This window comes from Elephas maximus, chromosome 13, assembly GCF_024166365.1.
Source record: "Elephas maximus indicus isolate mEleMax1 chromosome 13, mEleMax1 primary haplotype, whole genome shotgun sequence".
NCBI lineage: Eukaryota > Metazoa > Chordata > Mammalia > Proboscidea > Elephantidae > Elephas > Elephas maximus.
In genome coordinates, this window is record NC_064831.1 from 58,414,701 (window position 1) to 58,439,283 (window position 24,583).

General features: G+C 50.4%; 1 protein-coding gene across 3 annotated transcripts in view; it reads right to left on the reverse strand.

Annotated features, from left to right (window-relative positions):
* The window catches only part of ITGA11 (integrin subunit alpha 11), a 160,209-nt gene that overhangs the window by 19,004 nt on the left and 116,622 nt on the right, over positions 1–24,583 (reverse strand). For all 3 annotated transcript variants that reach the window (XM_049905808.1, XM_049905807.1, XM_049905810.1), the window contains exons 11-20: positions 23,839–23,983; positions 20,234–20,382; positions 15,692–15,832; positions 15,205–15,408; positions 13,945–14,075; positions 11,438–11,604; positions 9,795–9,937; positions 7,736–7,846; positions 3,148–3,233; positions 1,418–1,625 (exon numbers count right to left, since the gene is read on the reverse strand). In XM_049905808.1, coding sequence (XP_049761765.1) covers positions 1,418–1,625; positions 3,148–3,233; positions 7,736–7,846; positions 9,795–9,937; positions 11,438–11,604; positions 13,945–14,075; positions 15,205–15,408; positions 15,692–15,832; positions 20,234–20,382; positions 23,839–23,983 — 1,485 coding nt within the window. The remainder of the gene's footprint in view (positions 1–1,417; positions 1,626–3,147; positions 3,234–7,735; positions 7,847–9,794; positions 9,938–11,437; positions 11,605–13,944; positions 14,076–15,204; positions 15,409–15,691; positions 15,833–20,233; positions 20,383–23,838; positions 23,984–24,583) is intronic.

A 24,583-nucleotide genomic window follows, 5' to 3' on the forward strand; every position in this document is an offset into this window, starting at 1 on the left:
GTCAGTTCTGAGGTAGAGGTGAGGACAGCTGGGTCTGATGTTGGTCCCATCCGTACCCTGGACTCTGAGGAACGTGAAGACAGGGACCATGTCTGAGAGGACTTTGGATCCCCAGCACCCACACATGACAACTGTTTCTTGGAGGGCCTTCTATGTGCCCAGCCCTGGCCCAGCCCCAGGGACAGACCCAGCTAAGATAGACCACTTGCTCTCTCTGGAAGGTCAGGTTTCGAAGGTGTGGCCCTCAGACACTGGAGATTTCCTCAGAACCTGCACAGGGCTGTACCGGAGGGCTCGGCTGGCTGGAGGGCCCTGCGTGGCCTTTGGGGACATTGAGGAAGAGACCCCAGAAAGCGTGACATGAGGGCATGCCCTGTAGTGAATTGCAGGCTCAGTGGCTGGCTGCAGTGCAGGAATTCCACTCCTCCACTTGCTAGCTGCGTGGTCCTGGGCAGGCTACTTAGTCCCTCTCTGTGCCTCAGTTTTCTCCTCTGTAAGATGGGCTACAACCACTGCTACTCATGAGGTGGTTGTGACGGTTAAATGCATGCCAAGTGCTTAGCACAGTGCCTGGCCCCTTGGGAGCACATGATACGTGGTGGTTACCGAGGAAGAGCAGGAGGGAGTCCCAGGCAGGGGGTCACGTGGGCAGGCCCTGGTACAAAAGAGCGGTGCCAGTGGCCTAGAGGGAGACATGTGTGGGGTGAAGGGAGAGGTGGCAAGGGTGGGTGGAGAAGCAGAGAAGTGTCTTGAATGCCCTGATAAGGACTTTGGAATTTGTTGTGAAAGCAATGAGAAATCTTTGGGAGTTTTAAGGCAGGAGTGACTGGTTCTGGGAGCTCTGGTGGCACAGTGGTTAAGAACTCAACTGCTAACCAAAAGGTCAGCAGTTCAAATCCACCAACCGCTCCTTGGAAACACTATGGGGCACTTCTGTTCTGTTCTATAGGGAATCAACTCGACGGCAACGGGTTTGGTTTTCTGGTTTAACTGGTTCGGATTCTTGCCAGAAGGATCCTTCTGAGAAAGCCTGGAGGGTAAACGTACAGAGAATACGTGTACACACGGTGTGTGTGTGTGCTTGTGTGTGTATGTGCGTGCATGCGTGCCCCTGACTAGGGCTGAGGAGACTGGCTGAACGATAGTCCTCCTCACTTTCCAGAAGGACTCAGCCTCCCCCTGTACCGATGCTCCTCAGCACTGGCTGCACCCTGAAACTGCCTGGGGACCTTCAAAACACACCGCTGCCAGGCCCCACCCCAGCCCAAGTCAGCTAGAATCTCTGGGGGTGAAGTCTGGACCCAGGTGTTGTTAACCTCCCGAGGTGACTGCTTCCCCAGGTGATTGCCTCCCCAGGTGACTGCCCTGGCCCTTGTCCTTCCCCTCAGGCAGCCCGGGCAGGCTGCTGAGGTCTCACCTTCTGGATCAAGCTGGCGAACTGCAGGTTTGCTGACTGTGAAATGTTCAGGGCTGTGCTGTAGGCGTTCTCGCCCCTGTTCTCCAGCATGGCCTCCACTGCCACCCGGCGGCGCGTGCTCTCGATGATGAAGACCGTGGTGTCAAAGGACAGCGTGTAGGCCGAGCAGTCCTGCACAGGCTTCCGCAGCACCCTCTGGCAGTACTCCCTGAGGGAAAGAGACCACCAGGGGTCAGGCATGACGGGGGTGCAGGGACGGAGAGATGAGTCTGGGGGCACCTGGCTGGCCCTTGCCCATGGGAATAGCCATGGGAGAGGAGAGGGAAGTGGATGAGTGGGCTGGGAAGAGCTCACCCTTCACGACAACTTCCTGCCCCAAAGGCCTCTGGCCTTCCCGCTAATAACCTGTTGCCACTGAGTCAACTCTGATTCATGGTGACCCCATATGTGTCAGAGTAGAGCTGTGTTTCAAAGAGTTTTCAATGGCTGATTTTTTGGAAGTAGACTGCCAGGTCTTTCTTCTGAGGTGCCTCTGGGTAGACTCAAACCTTCAAACATTTGGTTAGCAGCTGAGCCCATTAATTCTTTGTGCCACCTAGGGACACCCCGCTAGAGAGACTGTAGCCTCCTCCCAGCCCAGAGCTCTCTACTTAGCTATCACCTGTCCACTCAGCATGTTTCACAAGATAAATGTAAAGACAATTCTGGCTAATAGCCTAAACCTGTTGTCATCGAGTTGATTCCGACTCATAGTGACCTTATAGGACAGAGTAGAGCTGCCCCATAGGGTTTCCAGTGAGCGTCTGGTGGATTCAAACTGCCAACCTTTTGGTTAGCAGCCATAGCTCTTAACCACTACACCACCAGGGTTTCTGATTATTAACCAAAAAAAAAAAAAAAAAAAAAAACCCAAACCAATTGCCATCGAGTCGATTCTGACTCATAGTGACCCTATAAGACAGAGTAGAACTGCACCACAGAGTTTCCAAGGAGCGCCTGGTGGATTCGAACTGCTGACCTTTTGGTTAGCAGCTGTAGCCCTTAACAACTATGCCAGCACAGTTTCCATTATTAGCCTAGATGGTTGCAATATTTGCTGCTTCATCATTCTGCACAGTTCGGGTATGTTATTTCTATTTATTGTATATATGAGGGTATGTATGCCTTCTATCATAAATCATCTCAAAGTTGGGTAAAACTTGAGCATAAATTATTTGCAAATGCATTGCATAAATTTAAGCTACGATATTGTTCATTGTCTTGCCTTGGATGCTAGTTTGCTTCTACCAGGGGAGTGGGGGCAGCCTGCTTGTCCTCTGCTAGCCTCCTTAGCACGAAGTCCAGGTGTTCAGCCAATGGACTTTGAGGTCGCCTGGTCTGGGGGTTTGGAAGATGACCACGCAGCACTTCAAATCCCCCACTTCTACCTTTCATCTGTTTTGTAGGGTGGGCTCCAAAGAAAGGATTCCTTTTCTAAACAAACTTGGAGGAGATCAGATTAGACTAATGATTTTTCATTTTACCGAGGAGGTAACTGAAGCTCAGAGAGGGGAAGGGATTTGCCTAAAGTCACACAGGAGCTAGAGGCTAAGTCTGGGAGAGAACCCAGGCTCGAGTTCAGTGCTTGGTCCCAGCTGCCTCTAAGAAGCAGTCCGGGGCCCAGGAGCCCAAAGACTCCGGTCAGTTGGGAAGGGAAGGAGCCAGGGGAGGGCACAGAGGAGCTGACTCACATGGCTGTGGGCAGGTCGCTCCGAGCATCCAACACGAGATCGGGGACACAGTGCTCATCCTCATTGCAGCCATTCCAGAAGGGCACCTGGGAAGGGAGACCCCACAGCTTCCAGCCACCATCTTTGCCCTGGGCCATCCCCTTATTCCCCCAGCGCACCAGCTCCTCTCTGCACCTCACTGCACATGGACTCTGTCTTTTGTGTCCTTTCGCCAGACACCACACTGCATTTTCTAATGTTTTTGGGTAGATACTTCCTCTTCAAAACATGGCCCAAAACTCAGCTGAAGGAGGCCCCTTCGGTTCTTAACTGAGCCAGTAGAACAGAACGCTCGGTGAACTCAGCAGAGCCATTCCAGTCAACATTTACTGATCATTGTCGGTGTTGGGGCAAGGTCTCTGGTAAAGGGGATATAGGACACAGAAGACACGGCTTCTGCCCTCAGCTATAACGTGACGTGTGTAACAAGCAGGAATACGTATGAGGGACAGAAGAGGCTCAGGGGAGGAAACAGTTGTTTTGGCCTGCAAGCGGTCAGAGGAAGTGTTGTAGATTCAATTACGTCTCCCCAAAATATGTGTTGGAATCCTAACCCCTATGCCTTTGAATGGAATCCCATCTGGGATTAGGGTTTTCTCTGTTACGTTAGTGAGGCCATCCCATTGTAGGGTGTGCTTTTAACCTAAACACTTTTGAGATATAAAAAGGGCAGATTAGGCATAGGGATAAACTAGCACAAAAGGAGGAAAGATAGATACCTCAGGAAGATAGCTAAGGAACTGAGGAACACCAGGGCTGGAGAAGCTGGGAAAGGATTTTCCCTCAGAGCCAACAGAGAGAGAGAGAGAGTCTTCCCCAGAGCCTGTGCCCTATATTCAGACCTCTAGCCTCCTAAACTCTGAGAGAATAAACCTCTGTTAGTTAGAGGCACTCACTTGTGGTATTTCTGTTACAGTGGCACTAGCTAAGAGAAATGACAGTAGGTCAGAGTTCTGAAGCTGACCGAGTAGATGGATGGAGGAAAGAGCCTGTGCAAAGGTCCTGTGGCATGAAGTGACATGATGAGTTTGGGAAACTACGGGTAGTTTGGTGTTGTAGGAAGGAGGAGATGGAGCCACGGCAGGGGCCAGTTCCTACAGGGCATTGGGGTCATGCCTCAACACTGATAGGAGCCACCAAGAACTTTAGGCAGAGGAGTGTCCCCCCAGAGCCCACACACTGAAGGTTCCCTCTGGCTGCTGTGGGAAATGGACTTGAAGGGGCAAGGCTAGAGGCAGGGAGACCACTGAGGAAGCTGCTGCCATTCAGGTGAGAGATGACAGTGGTGTCGTGTGGTAGAGGGTGTGGAGAGGAGAAAACAGGGCAGGGACCTCAGAGGTGGGATCAACAGGGCCCGAGGCTGACTGGTCATCAGGGTGAAGGGATACTGGCAGAGTTTCCTTTAGGTGTCAGGAAGGATGTATGCACAGCTCATTTATAAGGGGGGGTGGTTACCTTGAGGAGTCAAGTTTTGGGGCACGTGGCATTTGACAAATTGGTTTAATTCTCCCGGAATCCAGATTTCTGGGTTCATGAAGTTGGGGTGATCCACTCGGACCATCTGCCACTAGGTGTGCTTTTGAACCTTGAGCCTTTAAAGAGCTGATTTCTGAACTCACCTTCACGTCAAACAAAGGCCTAGTAAGCAGGTTAGCAGAGGTGGAGATGGTTTTGCCTTAGGCATCGGGCTCTTTTGGAGAATCATCTACGTGCAGCCAGTGTCCAGAGGCAGGAACACCAGGGTCTGACTGGACAATGTATACCATGTCCTTAGTGACTGTTTCTACAGCCCACTGACTCTGGAACCCAGCACGTGTTCTGATGCTATCTCCTGAGAAATTAACATGACAATGATCTATGTAACCCATTCTTACTATCCCGTCTTCTGAGAATCTGTATACTTTCTGAGTTGACACTGCTTGATTTGAATCTTATCTACTCACAATAAATGTATTCTGAGGCACTAATTTTTGGTGTTTCTTTGTGCAGTCAGGTGTCTGACACATTAGAGGTGCCTGTGGCTCATACAAGACCAGATGCTCAGAAGGCAGCTGGATATCCAAGCCTGGAGCTGAGAGGCAGCAACTGTCACTACCTAGAGCACAGCCAAAACCCAGGGAAGGGGACAGAGGAGTCACAAAGTCCACTCATTTCTTAAACTCATGAACTTTTCACAGAGGAGAGCATTCTCGCACCAAGGTCCACGTGCTCTTAGCTTAGACACATTTCTCAGGCTTCCCCATCACATGGTGGGTTTGTAGTTAGAAGCAAGCACACTGCAAGAGCAGCCAGGACACCGGACAGCAAAGCAGACAGCAAAGCCATGTGAAGTAGGGGAAGTGGGGCCAATTAGTGAAGGACATCCTTCTAGATGCTTCTGTAGTCCTTGAGTGTGTCATTGAATTCCAGCACTGATGTTCATCCTGGTAACCTCGAGCCTTCAATAAAACACCATCCCCCCTCCCAGCATACTAAGTCTGAGAATTATATAAAAGCCTTCAGAAAAATGATTATAAGTAATAATTTAACGTAATAAGCAACTATTACACTCAACTGTATGGAATTGAGTTCATTCCCTCAAAAGGCCAGATATTATGGTATTAGAACCAAAAAGAACCTGTAGAATGAGCAATGGGAAGAATGTTTCTAATTTGCTGGGGGCGGAAATCCAGATGAACAAGGTTTTATACATTTAGCTGCTCTTCAACCCTTGATAATATGCCTGCAGACCGTCTTTTTCAGCTGTCTCAACTTTTCTTTCATGAAACATCCACTGCTTTTTCCCACTTCCATGCCTTGCTGACACTGTCATCTCTCCTGGAATAAAAATTCATCATCCCCATCTCTGCATGTTTGAATCTTGTCTATTCCCAAGGTCCGACCAAAAGCCACCTCCTCCAGGAAGCCCTCCCTGCCCTCCCATCTGATTGCTCGATTACACTTCCTCTGAGCTCATGGTGCCCATTCTCTGACCTCTCCTGTGACTCTTATCACCACCTTGCATCGATATCACCAATGTCAGAGCTCCCCTCTGCTGTGAGTTCCTGGACAGCAGGGATCACCCTTCACACTATCTGTATCATGGGCTTTCAAGTGTGTATAGAATGAGTGACACGTACTCATTCACTGGCTGCAGTGCCTTTGTAATTATTGTGGTGGGACAAAAAGTATTCATGACTTAGTGCACCCAGCTTTCCCCTCTCCTAGCCCACTTGAGGGGACTCCAGCTTTGTCAGCCCAGCTTCTCCCTTCTCTTGAGCTACACTTTTTAAGAATTTATTTATTGTGCTTTAAGTGAAAGTTTACAAATCAAGTCAGTCTCTCATGTAAAACATACACATGCCTTGCTATGAACTCCTAGCTGCTCTCCCCCTAACAAGACAGCACACTCCTCCTCTCCACCCTGTGCTCCCCGTGTCCATTCAGCCAGCTCCTGTCCCCCTCTGGCTTCTCATCTCTATCTGCCCACACAGTCTCATGTGTCTACTTGAGCCGAGAAGCTCACTCCTCACCAGTATCATTTTCTGTCTTATAGTCTAATCCCTGTCAGAAGAGCTGGCTTCAGGAATGGTTCCAGTCTTGGGCTAACAGAGGGTCCGGGGACCATGACCTCTGGGGTCCATCCTTGAGCTGCATTTTAAGACAGCCTCTCTTGGGCTTTTGTGATGCAGCACCAGGAACAAAGGGCCGAGGTATGGAGGACAGTGTTGGGCAGGAGGAGGAGCTGGATAGTTGGGGGAGGGGATTCGGGAGGAGCTGTGGGGGGCGATGGATGCGAATGAGAGAAGAGAGATGATTTTAAGAAGCATCGCCGTGGACTGTACAGACCCTTCATGGTTTTCGAGAAATGCAAGTAAAGAACTTGAGCAGTTCTGAAATTCTGGTTTGCGGCTGGACTGAATACAGCTCCCAAAGACTGGACCTCACGGGTCCTAGGGTTAAGAGCGTAGTGGTATGATGTGAAGTCATCTCGCATTAGGATAACTCATTTTACAAATTTTGCCTGTTCTCCCAGCACAGCTTGGACAGAATGGATTTTCTTGAATGGGATTTCTATGGGGCTGCTGATGCCGGGAACGTCTTCCAGAAGATGCTGGTGCCCCTAGAGCCAGGGATTAGAAAATGTGGCTGAGGGCTGGGTCTATAGCCACTTAGGAGTAGGCTTGGGGGTGGACAGGTTGTCTGTTCATCAGTTAGTCATTCAACAAGCAGAAGACCAGGCTCCAGGCCTGGCTCGGACTCTGAGTGGCTGCAGCTCCCTCTCTGGCCTCGGTGCCCTCATCTGTGAGCGAGGGAGGTGGGTGGTTGAGATCTAAGGTCCCTTCCAGCTCTGTGACTCTCTGTCTTCCTCCAGCACCCACTCAGTGCTCACCCTCTGCTGGGGAAACTTGGACAGGGGCAAGTTCTGCAAATACCCAGCACGGGTCCCAGGGGAGGAGATATGCTGTGGGCTTGGCAGGGCAGCTGTGGGGGAAAGTGTGGAGGAGAAAGCTAGCTTCTCTGCACTCGTGGGGGTGCCCGTTCTCGTGCCTGGCATGCCAGCACGTACCGAGACTCTGAGGGTAGTGGGCCAGCCGTCGTCCAGCATGGGGCCGTGGTCGGCGGCCTCCAGGGCATACTCTACTGAGAAGGTTACTGGTTTCACGTAGTCAGCAGTATCCTGTGGGGATGAGGGAGGGAGAGAGGGAATATCAGTTTCTGAGCCAGGCCCCCTAACGCTGAGCTAGAACTTCCACCTCCCTAAGCTGGTGGGGGACAGAGGAGATGCTGTCAGTGGGTGGATGGAGGTTCCCAGCAGGGTCCATAGAGGGAAAGAGTGTGCTGCATGGGCAGGAGTCTGTGGCTCAGCTATGCCAACCCAACTCCTGCTCATCCTTCAAGGCCTGGCTTCCATAGCCCCAAGACCTCAGCCTCCATAAAGACAGGCAGCACTGACCACCGGCTCCTCTGGACAGCCCCACGCTCTGTTCAGACCGGTTAATGCCACTTCTCACATGGCATTTCAACGGTCTGATTGTGCCAGTCTTCCTCCTCAGCAAGGAATGAGCTCAATAAACATATTGAATTAATTTAAATGAACAAATAAGTGAACAAGATGGGGTGATTCAGGCTGGTCCCATGTATAGATGGTAAATGAAGGGGGTGCTTAGCGCTACCTAATAAACTTTCCCCGTAGAAGCTGCAATTCCTGATCGAGTGACTTCTTTGTATTAAGGCCTATACCTGTTGCCGTCAAGTCGATTCCGACTCATAGCAACCTTATAGGTCAGAGTAGAACTGCCCCATAGGGTTTCCAAGGAGCGGCTGGGGGATGTGAACTGCTGACCTTTTGGTCATAGCTCTTAACCACTATACCACCAGGGTTCCCTTGTGTTAAGGCAGTGGTTCTTGATTTAGGGAGCATCAGAACCCCCTGAAACCAAACCAAACCCACTGCCATCGAGTCGATTCCGACTCATAGCAACCCTATAGGACAGAGTAGAGCTGCCCCATAGAGATTCCAAGGAGCGCCTGGCGGATTTGAACTGCCGACCTCTTGGTTAGCAGCTGTAGCACTTAACCACTATGCCACCAGGGTTTCCAGAAGCCCCTGGGGAGCCTATTAAAACACTGATTACTGGGTCTCACCTCAGAGTTTCAGATTCCAGAGGTCTGGGGTACAGACCGAGAATCTGTATTTCTAACACATTCCCTGATGCTGCTGCTGCTGGTTTAGGCGCCACGAGAAGGGATGGCAGGGATGGCAAGTGCCCCAGGTGACGCTTGCGGGGGGGGGGGGGGGCGCCAGCGGGCAGTTCCTATTGGCCGGCTCAGTTTCTGTCACCAGCTGTGAGCGATTATTCAGCAATTTAAGACTACTGCCATAGACACTATTTTCTGTAGATATGCTGCTGACCCACTTTGAGAACCAATGCACAAACATATCAGAGGGGGTGACATCAACAGACATCAGGACTTCTCATGCCTGTTCACTTTTCTGACCCTTTGGCCACTGCACAACTGGACTAGGTGAGCTGAGTGCCTCCTGCTTGCATCTCAGAGATGCCGGCTGTGGCCTGGGTATTTGGTGCTTCCAGATGGAGGCAAATTTATCATCCTCTTCCTTCTCTGTAAAATGGGGCATCAGGCCACCATCCTGCCAGTGATGTCACTAGCTTCCCTTCTCTGCCAGACTGGCCTCTCTCTGTTCCACCTCACAGCTCGTCCATGCCACTGGCCCAACTTACCTGGCCTTCAGCCCATGCCTGCTGTCTCTTCATTTCCAGACCCCCACCGGCTGACCCTAGTTTTCCCAGCTAGATCTCATGAGCTCATGTCTCTCCTTGGATGGGAGCTAAGGAAACCACGGACATCTGAGAGCTGGGGAAGAAGGGATTCTGGAGGTACACCGTGAGGTGGTAAGCGTGTCCCACGGCCCTTTCTCTGAGCCATAAGGTGGGGAATGGAGTGGCCAAAGTTCAGAACGCTGCCCCCTGGGCTGGTCTCCTGTGGTCTGCTGGGGCTCGGCATTGCCTGGCATCCCCTGGGGTCCCTGCCTTTCCCATGGCAGGTGCCCATCCCCATAGCCTGGACTCTGCTGGATGGGGCTGCTGAGTTGTGGGGCTCACCAGGACGTGGAAGCTGATCCGCTCACAGTGCTCTTGGCCAGAGGAGAGCAGGACAGACCTGTGGGTATATCGGTCCCCGCCCTCGTCCAGGTGGGCCCGTGGTGTGTACCGTCTCTCGTCCATGGTGGCGTTGTACCTGAGGCCTGGAGGAGAGGAGAGGAAGATCACGAAGGTGGAGCCACATGCTACCCAAGACTATTTGCCTTACTTTTAAGGGCCAGAGTCTTCCATGCAGAGAGCAAGCTGTGCAGTGAAAAAAGGGGGAAGGAGGGAACTGAAGAGCAGAAGGAGGCAGAGGAGGAGAAATAGAGATGAATCAAGAGAGGAGGAAAGAGGGGGAGAAATGGAGGGGAAATCGAACATGGAAGAACAGGAGAGGAGACAGGATGCAGGCCAGGGTGATGACCTAGTGTGAGCCCCCTTGAAGTCAGTACATTCCTCCATCTCTCCCTTCACCTTCCCTGGTGTTCCCCTAGGATTCCCCTTCAGAGCCTCTTCAGAAGTAGTCCCTGCCCACTCCAAGGAGGGGCTGCCCAGGCCCAGCCCACCGGCTTTTCACACCTAAGACTCTGTTCTGGAGGTTAAGACTTGAAGCCGTTCAACTAGGATGACCTTTTGCTAATTCTGGGAAAGGTTCAGTCCCTTCTCCTGAATCCCAGCCAGTCCTCTGAGTGCTCCAGGTTCTTGTATTTTTCTTCTTTCATAGATGGAAGTCAAAAAAGAAGGACACAACCACCCAGCCTGCCTTTGCTCTCCTCTTACCCCTAGGACTTGTGCCTCTCCTTCATCTGGCTGGTCCTCCTCCTGGACCTGGAAGCTGCTCTGCAGTCCCTGAACCCAGCACCGGCCCAGCCAGGTTCCAGAGCCTGCAGCTGTCACTTCCTAGGTCTGCCTGTGCCCAGGGCTGTCCTGTGCATCCCTCACTGGAAGTGTTGGACCCTCAGAAGGTAATGTCCTGCTTCAGACTCACACCTTCTTCTGAGTGGTGACTACCACTGCTGGGGTCTTCATCTGCTCGACCCCCTGGTTTCCAACTCCTGTTTTGCTAGCTCCTGAGTCGAAATATTTTCTGGATTCAGGCTGACTTCTTGGCTTCCACATGCCAGTTTGCTTCGCTGCTTTTGGTCGCTTGTTCTGATTCAGTCTGCACCCAGACTCCTTCTTCCCCTGGCCTTTCCTTCTTTGGTCACCCCTGCTCATTGCCATCCTCACCCTGGCATGATATTCCCTCTTCGTACATGCGGTGTGACCTACAAAGAGAGAGGGACCACGGTGCCTTTGCTTAGAGCATTGAATGGGCATCTAAACTCCTTGCCATCGAGCTGATTCCAACTCATGGTGACCCCATGTGTTACAGAGCGGGGTTTTCTTGGCTGTAATCTTTATAGAAGCAGATCTTCAGGTTTTTCTTCGGCATCACTGCTGGGTGGGTTTGAACTACTAACCTTTAAGTTAGTAGTCAAGCACAAACTCTTTGTACCACCCAGGGACATTGAATGGGCATCTATCTAGCAGTCATCAAAGCAGGCTCTAGCACCCATAACCCATTTCAAAGAAAGCCCAGGCTTTGAAGCAGAGCAACCACAAAGTCCATGGGAGAGACAGGGGGTGGGGGAGAGGGAGGGAGGCAGGGCCTGGTTTACCAACAGTTTCCATTTGGAAATAGGGTGCCAGGAAGACAGGCGTGAAGCAGAGGAAGGCAACCAGGCAGGTGGCGTCCCTGCCACTGCGTTTACAGTCCCTGTGGAAGATGTTGATCTTGGGTGGCTCAAAGTGGAGGCTGGCATTGATCTGCAGCACAGGGCGGGACCTGCAGGAGAAAGGCAGTGAGCTGAGGAGGGGCAGGGCTGGGCTGCTCTGCTTTGACTACCAGGGAGCTAGAGCCAGCACTGAGGGGTGAGGCAGGGTGAGGAAAAGAGAGGGTAGCATTTCCAGCTGCCAGAGAATTGGGCAAAAAAGCACACAGGTGGACAAGGGGCTTGCACCTCACAGCCCCTCGAGGCAGCCCTTCATCATTTCCCTAAGGCTGTACTTGCCACAGACTAGATTGACTTCCTTTGCCTCCTTGCCACTTTTACAGCGGTGGTTCCCAGCCCTGGCAGTACATAGAAAAACCTGGAGAGCTTTGAAAAATCCTGATGAACAAACTGCACTGTGGGACAATTAAATCAGAGTCTTTGGGGTTGGGGTGAGACTCAGGCATTAACATTTCTTAAAGTTCACAAATTTTCATATGCTTGCAAATCCCCTGGGGATCTTTAAAAATGCAGATTCTGATTCAATAGGTTAGCAGAGAGTCTGCATTTCTGATGAGCTCTGGGGCTTTAAAAGCTCCACAGGTCATTCCAATTGGCAGATGTGGTTGCGAACCATGGAGTTTGACCATAAAGTCTTCCCAGAGGGCTTGGCCCAAAGTTTCATTACTATTTAAGCAACACTTAAGGTCTCGACCTCAAAAGATAGCGCTCAATCAAACTCTTTCTGTTAGACTGATTCTCTTGTTTTGTGTGTGTGTGTGTGTGTGTGTGAACACACACACGTGTATCTTGTTTCCTATAAGGGACTCAGTTTTTGTATCACCCTAAAAACCTGCTAGGCCATGTCTACCCTCTACCCTGGGCCTTGGTTGCCTGTATTGCTTCCTGACATAGCCAATAACTTTACCATGGCTTTAAAGGAACCATCTAAGGCCTAAGAGCTCCTACATGTGGCATGACCTTCAGACAGTCATGGTGCCTACACACTGGGCTGTGCTAGACCTGCAGTGACTCTGGCTCCCTCAGTGCTGCCTAGAGGGCCTAGGGAACACTACCTAGAAGTAAAGGGGCAGCTGATGCTTTGACCATGGAAAAATGGGGTATGAATGAGGCAGGAGATAAAGCGCTCCCCTTTCCTCCCCTACAATGGACTATTGCCAGAGGTGGAGGTTCTATACCACCTTTCTAGAGACATCCTGAAGTACTGAGCACTTAGCTGCGTGTATTATGAAGCTGTGGTTAGCTCAGTAATGCATCTCCTCTGATCTACTCTCCTTTTCTCCTTCAATTTTCCCTTTTCCTTCACTTCTGGTTCTGGGATTGAACATTAAGAAGCATTAGCATATAAGCTTTAGTCTTAGGAACCCAGGGTGAGCTATTTCCCCAACTGAACTCTAATATCCTTGAGTACCAGGACCACATTCTCTCCTTTATTCCACCTTGGAAGTCATATTATATCTTTGTTTAATGCCTTTTAAAAATTATATGAAAAATGTGATTGCATTCATATGAAGTTGTATGTAGGAGACAAAAGATTGGAAGGGCATTCACCATAATGCTAATAGTTGAAATATTAAGGAGATGGGACTCTGAGTGATTTTTTCTTTATTTTACAGATTTTCTTTAAGTTATTATATTTATGATAAAAAATCTCATCATATATAAAAAAAGCTCAAGTTATGATAATTTTCTGGGGGCTCAAACAGTCACAGAACATTTTGTGTGTGAATTGTTGAATGGGAATCTAATTTGCTGTGTAAACTTTTACCTAAAACACAATAAAATATATTTTTTTAAAAAGTAGCTAACATGACAAAACATATAGGCTCTCCTAGAAAGCAGTTTGTATCAAAGGTAGGTTCTTTTTTTTTTTTTTTTTTTTAAAGAGACAGTCCATTGCTAAGAGGAGACCCTGGATGCTGATGTGAGGTGTTGCAGCAATGAGGCCCCCAAAAAGGAAACAAATCGTCAGAGTGGTTTGAGTGGAAGGACATCTCTGTATTACATAAACATTCTTTCACTCGAGGTGAGAAGAGAAGATCCTCCCAGCTTGTAGAATATGCTCAGCCTGTCCCTTTAATTAGCTTGAAAAGCTGAAGTGGAAGAAATGCCTGAGTAGCCAGAACATTTAGTATAAGTTCTAACAGGGTCTTTTAGACGCAAGGTTGGTATAAAGCTCTAGAACTCTATAGAGGAAAGAGACTTGCACTCCCAGATAACTCATGGTGATTCCATTAAAAAAAAAAAATTATAATCATGATGGAATAAGAACAGGGTGTTTGGCTGATAGTGGCTAAAGACAAGGGATGGAGATCCTGAAAGCCTCTTTTAAAACCTGCACCCTTTGTGGCCCTCAGGAGAGCCCAAGAGTCAAGTACAGTGGGGGAACCAACCACAAGATCACGGCGTTGCCAAGGGCACCCACTGCCAGGTCCACAAGCCCATCCTCATTGAGGTCCAGTTGCCCGTGGATGCTGCAGCCAAAATACTGGAGGCCTGGAGCTAGCTCGGAGGCCGAGATTCTCTGCAGGGGGCAGAAGGAGAAAGCTGAGCGTACGCACTGTTGGACAAGACAGGGCAGGGTAATCCTAAGGGGTAGCTACAATTAGTCATGGAGAGAGCCTATTTGACACCATCGAGAAGTTCCCTAGTCCATAGCTATTCCCCCTCGCCTGTCATGGCCCCTGAAAATCCTACTGCAAAGTCATTCTTTTGGATTAAAATATCACGTCTCAAGAGTTTCCCATTCAACGTAAATACACGTTACCTGACAGGGTTATATATCGAACCCTTCCTCATCTCTAACCTCGATATATTTATGCAACTGTCTTACTAACTAGGAGCCCTGGTGGCACAATGGTTAAGTGCTTAGCTGCTAACCGGGAGGTAGTTGGTTTGAATCCACCAGCTGCTCTGGGAGGAGAAAGATGTGGCAGTCTGCTTCTGTAAAGATTGCAGCCTTGGAAAACCTAGGGGGCAGTTCTACTCTGTCTTATAGGGTCGCTATGACTCAGAATCGACTTGATGGCAACAGGTTTTTATCTTACTAATTAAATCTGTAGGCAAAAATGATGACCTGAGAAGATAGGACTGGGGATGGGTCAGTTTGAGGTGAGCAAGCTCGAAGGGAGGAGCTCTTTATTTGTAGTCAGTTGTGTAAGTGTGTGCGGAGGGGGAGTGAAGTTCAGGTTGTTCTCTGGGATTTTTTTTTTTGAGGGGAAGATAAAGGTAAGCAGGGAGCGGTGCCAAAAGAGGTGATGGGACAAAATGCACCCAATTCAAAATTTTGACTTGAGGCAAGTATAGCTAGGGCAGATTGGAGTTCCTCACTGTCTGAGAAAACAGAAGAAATTCCTAAGCCATATGACCAAACGGGAGATTCTGGAACTTCTCAGCAGGTGCCATAGATTTGATTCCAACTCATGGTGACCCCATGTATGTCAGAGTAGAATTGTGCTCCATAGAGTTTGCAAAGGCTGATTTTTCAGGAGTAGACTGTGAGGCCATTCTTCCAAGGCACCTCTTGGTGGACTCCAAAAGCCAACCTTTTGGCTAGCAGCCAAGCACATTATCTGGACCACCTAAGGAGCCCTCTGGGGCTCCTGGTCCCATGATGTTTATCATGTTCCCTGGTTTCCTACGGGGAGCATTACCTGCTTAGGCTTCTTTAGGAGGCTGCCTTGGAAGCCATGGAAGATGTAGATGACTCCTCCATGGTTGTCCTCCAAAGGGGCTCCCACCACCACGTCGTTGTAGGAATCCTGATTCAGGTCTCGAACCGAGGCAATGGAAGCCCCGAATCGGGCATTCTGGTAACTGTGGGAATCCTTCAGTGTTCCATTATAGACAAACTGACTCTGCAAAGCCAGGGGAAGGAAAGGCTCAGGGGGTAAAGTAAAGTAAAGACCCTTGGGATCATGATTCCCTCTGGCCTGCAGCATCTTCTCTCCGCCCCACTTTTTCCAGAGTTCCCTCTCTTGCTACGTGAGCCCAGGGATAGCACAGCTTCCTATTCTCCTCTGGCCTGGCTCCAACAGATGGGCACTGATCTTTCCTGTAACCCAATTTCCCTCATGGCTACCCAGGTCAAAGCAGGGGTTAGCTGTCCCTGAAAAGCTTCCTGCCCCCGCCCAGCCATACCTGTCTCAGGTTGTAGATGTACACCTTGCCCCGCTCCCGGCCCTCGCTGAAGTACATGGGTGCGCCCACCAGCAGGATGTCGGTCACACCATCGCCGTCAATGTCCACTGAGGTGATCTCACTCCCATAGTAAGAGCCTATCTGCGGCACAGGGATGGGGACAGGGAAGAGGGGCCGGGCCTGCCCCTCACACCACAGAGAGCCCTCACCTCCCAGACACCAGTGAAGGAAACTTACAGAGGGAAACCACATCCTTTGACTGGGAATTGTTGGTGAACCAGTGGGTCCTCCCCTTCCCTCCCCTTCCCCCCGCCTCCCTTTCCTGCCTTTCCCCTGGAGTTGACTTCCTGTTTTCCTTTCTCCTTCTGCCTTTCCTTCTTTTTTCCTTCAGTTATTCCTCCTCTCCCCCACTCTCCTTTCTTTCCTTTAGTTATTTTTATTGAGGGCCATTTATTCTGATTATAAAAGTAATATATTAAATGAGAAAAATATAAAAAAATTATAAAACGGCAAATAAAAAATAGACTCAACAGATCTGCGGTTTTTCATTTTTTTGTTTTTTTTTTTGTTTGTTTTACGGTCCCAACAAGGAGCCCTGGTGACACAATGGTTAAGTGCTTGGCTGCTAACCGACTGGTCCATGGTTTGAACCGACAAGCAGCTCTGCAAGAGACAAGGCCTGGTGATCTGCTCCCATCAGCCTAGGAAACCCTACGGGGCAGTTTTACTCAGTCATATAGGGTTGCTATGAGTTGGAATTGACTCAGTGGCACATAAAAACAACAACAGAGTCCCAACATCTGAAGATAACTACCATCAACATTTTGGTGTATTTCTTCTAGGCTCTTTTATTGCTTGTTTATATATGTGGGTATATTTTTAATAAAAAAACGATATCATACATATATACAGTTTGTACACTCCTCTTTTTTAAGTCACTCTAAATGTTTTTATTTGGCTTTAACTTAGAATAGTGGCTAAATTATTCAGCAAGGGAGGAGGAGGGAGGGGTAGAAAGGAGCCACAGGGCCCGAATCAACCTTAAGGAGTCAAGGGTGGGGAGAGTGGTGGCATCTGTCTGGGGGTGGCGGCTGGTGGCCGAGGGCTGACTGGATTCCTTCTGAATTTGTGTATACTCATTTTTGAATGAACCAATGTATCATGAACATTTTCTCTATGACATATTTTTTTCTTTAACATGATCATTGATGAACCATAATATTTCAAATTATACATGTACTGCAGTTCTCTTCGTGGCACAAATGCCTTGTGCTTGACCACTCACCTAAAGGTGAGAGGCTTGAACCCACCCAATGGTAAAGGGGCCACAGAAAAAAGGCTTGGCAGTCTGCTTCCCTAAAGATTACAGCTAAGAAAACCCTGTGGAGCAGTTTCACGCTAACACATGGGGAGGCCATGGAATTGATGACATGGGACGAACTGTAGTGACTGTATAATTTGCTGATGAATTCATGACATTTTTCCTGCCTGGTTCTGCCTTCAACATCTGAATGAGAAACCGCAGAGCTGAAGGCAGCTAAATTAAGTGTTATGATGTATTTACTCAATCCTCTGTTGGTGGGCATTTAACTTGTTTATTTGTTAATGTCATAAATAACTGAGATTCACATCTTTGGTCAGGTACGATGGTGATTTCTTTTCAGTATCGGGGCGCTTGCTGTGTCCCTCTGCCTTGGCTGCTGTGCTCCCTCTTCAGCCAAGGCGCCATCGGCCCCATCAGTCAAAACCTGAGGGTCCTCCCCGGCTCCACCCCTCCACCGCTCCCCCTGCAATCTACCAACGAGTCCTGCCTGGTGTGTCCCAAATATGTCTCCAATCTATATGCCTCCCTCTTCCTCTACTTCTTCCCTTGGAGAGCCTTCTCTCACCTTCCAAAGCCTTCCTGCCTCCAGTCTGGCCCCTAACCCACCCTCAAGGGCAGCCTCTAACAGCTGACCACGCTGCTCCCTTGATTTTGGGATTCATCCAAACTCTTCATCACATTCCTGCAGGAATGGCCTCCCTCCCTCCCCAGCCTCTGTCTCCCCAGCCTCTGCTCCCATGCTTGCTCCAACCATACACAGTTATTTCTCCTCTTCAGAGGCCCCAGCTCTGGTTGAGTTCCCGGCCTCCCCCTGCACATGCTTTCCTCCTGCCTCGGAACCCTCTTCCTTCATCCCTCTCCCCGTTAATGTCTTTTCATCCCTCAGGTCTCTGCTGAAACGTCACTTCCTGTCAGAAGCTGGCAGTGACCTGCTCACTCCACTCCAAGCCTGCAGCGGGTGGAGTGTCCCTCCTCAGTGCTCCCCTGGCCCCATATTCCTCCCACCCAGCACCTGCTTCTCCATGGGAGCCTCATGTGGCCAAGGACTATTGTATTCACCTCGAAGCCTGGATATAGTGCTGGAGACATTAGTAACTAGTTGCCATCATGTCGATTCTGATCCATGGTACCCCATGCTTGTCAGAGTAGAACTGTGCTCCATAGGGTTTTCAATGGCTGATTTTTTGGAAGCAGATCACCATGCCTTTCTTCTGAGGCATCTCTGGGTGGACTCGAACCTCCAACCTTTGGTTAGCAGGCAAGAACTTAGCTGGAATACCCAGGAACTTTGTCTGGTATACAGGAGGTACTTAATAAGTGCTTATAGAACCAATGGGTTGTTTAAGAAAGGGGAAGGAGCCCTTCCCAAGGACAGGCAGCGTATCAGATACTTTGCAGCCTCGGGTAGCTCCTCTGAGCCTCAGCTACCTCAGCAGAGAGAGATCACCTTGCTCATCTCATAGGGGAGGAAAGGCAGTGCAGAGAATTCAAATCACTTGCCCTAGGTCAGGCAGTTCTCAGGGCCGAGCTGGGCTGGAACCTGTGTCTGTCTGACCCCAGAACTCATAACTGTCCCTCCCCCGGCCAGCTCCTGGCTTTGGGGGCTTTTAGATGAAATCTAGTCTCAAGCGTTAAAAGAGTTTAACAGAGAAGAAAGGTTAAAATGCAGAAGAGAGAAAAGGAAAGAATAAACACGGGAGAAGGGGCGATGTGCCTGTATAAAGTAATTAAGAGGCAGACACAGAGAACAGAGAAGGGGGAGGGAGACATGTCTAAATATGTAGCCTCAGCTATGTGGGTCACTGTAATTTGGAATGCGCTTAATATAGCTGCCTTCAGCACTGTGGTTTCTCATTCGGATGTTGGAGGCGAAACTGGGCAGGAAAAATGTCATAAATTCATCAGCAAATTCCCTCCAACTCTCAAGGTCTAGCCTTAAATTCCCGAAAGAGCTGATCCTGGGCAGGGTGTGGGCAGGCGGGCAGGAGCAGGCTGGAAGAGGGAGCCCTGCCAAGGTCTGCAGGAAGAGGAATGGTGGAATGCTGGCTCCCTGCAGCTAGAGGGATTTAAGTTAGACTCAGGAAGGAGCTTGTCCTCATGGTGACAAGGCAAGGGCAGTAGAAGATGCAGGAGACAGGGCTGTTCCCAGGCTCAGGAGAAAAGAGGGAGAACTGGGATCAACAGGTAAGGACCTGATCAGGACCCAGCTCAGGCCCAGGGTGCCATGGATGCTGCGAGTCAGAAGGCACCCAGGCCTGGTTTGGGGGCTGTAGGGATCAGGAAGTGGCATGATCAAAGAGAACTCACCTGGGTTGTAAACTTGACCCAGCCCATAGCGACCCTATAGGATATAGTAGAGCTGCCCCACAGGGTTTCTAAGGCTATACATCTTTACAGAAGCAGACTGCCACATCTTTCTCTACGGAGAGGCTGGTGGGTTCAAACTGTTGACCTTTTGGTTAGCAGCTGAGTGCTTTAACTGCTGCACCACCAGGAATCCTTTGCAGCTTCTCAGGGCCTCAGTTTTCCTCAGCCTTTGATCTCTTTACCACTAGTGACTCCTATCACAGCTTTCCAATCTGCATTCAGGATTGTCTAACATGAGACTCCTAGGAACACAGTCTGGTCGCCAACCACATCCTAGGTAGGGCACAACGTTACCACTCTGCTTTGCTTTCGTTCAAGGAAAAAGGAAGAAGTGGTGTCTTGGTGAGCCACGGGGCTTTGCTGTGAGCAGAAGCACATGAAGGTGGCTTGAGGAGCACCACTTCAGGATGCCCAGGGCCCAGCAGCCCAGCCTGGGGAGCCATAGTCTAGATGGTCCTTCTAACTCTGGCCTCTAGGCCATGAATTCTGGGACAGTGCAGAGGTCTGCACCTGCGGAGTGGCAGAGAAGAGCGAATGCACCAGAAACACGAGGTTCTTGAAACAGGCAAGGAATTCTCCTAGGCTCCCCCAGCTGCAGCAGGACCGGGGCCTGGCTTTCTGCGGAGAGGAGGCCCTAGGTGGCATGACTCTTTCAGGGCAGTAAGTGGCCACATTGGCCTTCAGTCTTGGTGTGAATGAGGTCTATGTCCCCAACCAGAAAAGATTTTTGTGGGCCTAGGGACAGTCCTATTGAGAGATGAAATTTCAAGTCCGCTCCACCTGGCCTCTGCCTTTTCTGTTTGTTTGACCTCGTCTTCTGTGCCCTCCACCCCTCCAGCTTCCTCCCTTACCTGCTCGCCCCGCAGAGCCTGGTGGATGGTGAGGGTCTGGTTGTTGTGCATGGTGAACAGGATGACTTTGCCCGTGTGGTTGAACCGGGGCGCTCCGGCCACGTATACCCGCCCCTGCCTGGAGGACACGACCGATGTGACTGTGTACCCTGCCACAGGAGGAAACAGGCTGGTCTCTGGTGCAGGTCCCCAGCAGACCCCGCAGGGCCAGTGTTTGGCTCAGCTGTGCCAGAGGATGGCTGTGGATCACGTAGGGAAGGCCAAGCAGATGCGCTCACGAGGGGCAGCACTTCCCAGGGACAGCAAGCGAAGCCTGGAAGAGGCAGGGCTCAGGAGAGGGGCCTCCAGTCCACCCCTACTGGAGGAAATAGAGGAAGCCAGGGGAGGTCATGAAAGTCCAGTGTGGCAGGCCTGGAATGCACACCTCCACTCCGTCACCATCCTCACAAGCACTGTCACGCACAGGGGGAAGGAGATGGGCCAGCTCCAGCCACACTTCGTTTTATATGGGGCAGACTTCGCTTTTGACCTCCTCCAGTCTCCATGAACCCCTGCGAAGTGGGTCACTGGTAACTGCAGTGCGGGCTGGAAAGGTGTAAGGAATTGCTCCCATCTGGGTATTTACACAGGGGTTAGGAGATTCTTGCGGCCCCAAAGCTTTGCAGACTCAAAGGACGGAGCTATCCAAAGTGCAGTCTGACACACAGACACCAAGCAGAGAGGAAAGAAATGGAAGCCCAGTGGGTCTGTGGGAAAGCTACAGATCCCTGTCCCTAGAATTGCTCCGCCAGGTCACTCTGAAACTCGCTCCTGCCCAGGACCAGGAGGAGAATGTGGCATTTTCAGGCAACTCTCTGAAAAGGGGTGGCCCCAGCAGGTGTGCAAACCCAACGGCACCTGAGAATCTCACTTTCTGCCAGATGACAACCAGACCTTGGATGCTAGATCCCAGGTTTTAGGTGGGCGTTGGGCTTTGTTGGCAGTCATGGGCTGTTTCTGGGGAGTGGATGTCTCCTTCTGCTGTGTGTGTGTGTGTGCACGCATAGTCTGTATGTGTGCACGGCGTGTATGTGCACATGGTGTGTATGTGTGCAGTGTGCATGGGTGTGTGTGCATAGTGTGTATGTGTGCACAGCATGTATGTGAACATGGTGTGTATGTGTGCATCTGTGCAGTGTATGCATGCATGGTGTGTGTGTGGGTGTGTGTGGTGTGTATATGTGTGCTGTGGAGTGTGTGTGTGTGTGTGTGTGTGTGTGTGCGTATGCTGTGTGTGATGGTAACACTGTCTTTCAGCTTCCACAGTTACTGCTGGAGTGACATCAGGATGTACAGACGAGTGAGTTCAGAGCCTGGGAGCTGGGAGTGGAGCAGGGTGGGCTACTCTGGCCCCAGATGTGTTTTAAGCTCTTGGAGTGGCATCTGGGCAATCTGGCCTGATGGCTTGGTAAGACCCAGAGATCTCATGGAGGGTAGCTGACAAGGCCATATCTATCCGGGAGTCAGGTGGTGGCGGGGTTAGCCTTGTGGGGTGGAGCAAAGATTTCCTCTGACTGAGCCCTCAGTGGCACTCCAGAAAAGGGTTCTCAATTGTCCTTCGGCTTTTGGGCTTCCTCAGAAGGAGGGACGGTGGTGGTGGAACAGGGCTTGGGGGCCGAGTGTCCAGGGGCAGGCAGTGCCTCCACAATGAGCCTCCAGGCGTGCCAGCCCCTTGAGCCACAGCCACCCACGTGCTTTCCTCCACTCACTTGAAATTTACCCTGTGGGGCCCTGGCATGTTGCTGATGTTATTTATCTGCCTTGTTACTTAATGCTTCATATCATGTGTTCCTTACACCTCTTACTTGGCTCCTCCACTTTTGGTAGAGTCCTGAGCACATGGGAGGAGACAGTGAAACGCAAATGAATCTAGTTAAAGTGCTAGCCTTCATTTAGGAGCCTTGGTGGCATGATGGCTAAGCACTTGGCTGCTAACCAAAAGGCCAATGGTTCGAACCCACCAGCTGCTTCTCAGGAGAAAGATGTGGCAGTCTGCTTCTGTTAAGATTATAGGCTTGGAAACCCTGTGGGGCAGTTCTACTCTGTCCTATAGAGTCACTATGAGTTGGAACCGACTTGACAGCAATGGATTTTATCCTTTGTTTGTAGTCCCGGGGTAGTGTAAACTCTTAGTGTGCTTGGCTGCTAACTGAAAGGTTGGCAGTTTGAGTCCACCCAGAGGTGTCTTGGAAGAAAGGCCTGGTGATCTACTTCTGAAAAATCAGCCGTTGAAAACCCTATGGAGCACAGAGTCGCCACGAGTCAGAATTGGCTCAATGGCAACTGTCTTTTTTTTTTTTTTTTAAATCCTTGGTTCTTCTGACATCTTTTCTAGTGTGAGAGCAGTTATCAAGGTAAGGAACCCAATCCCTCTCTTCTTTATTTGTGCTTTTATGTGCACTCTTACCTTACTTGTTATAGTTATCTGTGCACAGTCCCCGCTCCCCGCTGGGAAGCAGGCTGAGGGCAGGGGCTGTGTCTTCTTTACCACTGCCCATGGCACTCTGATCTCATGGGCCACAGATGCTATTTACACAGTCCAGGTTTAAGGCATGCCGAACTCAACTGCACCCAGAGCCTAGGGCCATGGCACTGTTGGGAAACTTCTAGGGATCTGCACCTTTGGATTTTCCAGGACAGTTCTGATTCCAGTATTTTGCCCTGTTGTCAGCTGAGGGTGCCAAGTTGGGGACAGAAGACAGGGTAGCCACAGTGTGGGCAGGGTCACAGGCAGGGTGTGTGGCTGAAGAGCTGAGGGACCAAGGCAGGGATGGGATGGAGCATTAGAGAGGATGGACAAGTGGAAAGACCCGCTGGCAACTGTGGATGGCCAAGGTCATGGAGGAGGTATTAATGATGAGGAACTTCACGGACGGCAGACTTAGTTCAGAAACTCAGAAAGACCCAGAGACAAGGGGATCCCTGGGCATTCACCCCTGGTTGCTATCCTGCTAGCTCAGCCCTTTAAGAAGGAAAAATTCATGGCCGATGGGACTTGGCTATGGATGTGGACCGCCGGGGGACTGCTCCCGAGGTGACTGGGTCCCAGTGAGTTAAGGTCTCACAGCTGGGACCTACCCCCATCAGGCCAATGAATTGTGATGCTCTTTATGGGTCCACTTCCAAAATGTCTAATGAGAAGCAACTTCTGCTTCGATTGTGAGAATGACCTTCTACTGACTTGCATTTTGCCCCAGGAAGGCAGAGTATTTCGTATGCTAAAACCCTAGTCAGGACAGAAAGCTTTAAAGATATACCGACAACTGACCTAGAGTCTAGATGTGTCAACGGAAACACATTTAAGGTATGGGTGAATTGCTGGTCATTTTTTCTGCCTCCTCATGTGGAGCCTATTATGTGTTGGGTGTGCAGGACACGCTCCAGAGGAGGAAAAGGCCCTGGCCCCAAGCACCCAGGGCCTGGAATTGCTCTTCAGGGTTGGGTACTTGAATCAGCACAGAATAGGCACAAAGATGCCCCTCACCTGGAGTGTGGGCCAGGGCTTCTGGGTCCTTTGGGCCCCCCTCCTCCCTGCCAGACAGGCACGCCCCAGTGCTGGCTCTTACCCAGGTAGGCACCGTGGTTCTTGAGCTCCTCAGGGAACTCCTTCAGGTAGGACTCACGGTGAGGAATGACCTTCCCGCCACTGGTCTCCTTTAGCACGGCTCCGTTCCAGTCATAGGCGCCCACAGCTCCCAGCAGAATCCCGTCCTGGCAATGGGGAGGGGACACGCATCAGCTGAGGTCCCCCAGGTACTCCTCGCTGGGGGCCCATCAGGCTCTGGGGCCAGTGAAGCATCTGCCAGCCACATCAGGCTCCTTCTCCAGGGTTTGTTACTTAGTGGTCTACCCTTCCAGGTGGTTTCTTGGCTTTGAATGAGCTGAGAAGACCTTCTTATGCTATCATATTGTGAGCACAAAATGGGTCAAGCTGATCCCAAAGATGGGATCTTAGGACAGAAGGAATGTTCGAGAAACAAACTTTAAATCTAGGATCAAATCTCCATTCATCCTTGGGTTTCAAAGCCCCCAAAAGGGAATCTCTTATCACTTTCTCTTCCTTCTGACACCTCTTTGAGCTGTGCCCCTCCGTACCCGGCCTCCTCCAATATTTCTTCGTGTGTCTGAGTTGCTTCCCTGTGTTTAAATCCTGTGCCCTCTTCCTGTCTTCAGTAAAAATTCCCTACTTCATGCCACGCACTTGCTTGGTATTGGGGATCCTGTCTCTGCCCTCCCAGAGCTCAAAGATACTGAACAAATATGCAAATAAACACATTGTTGTAAACGGTGACAAGTGGGATGAGGGACAAC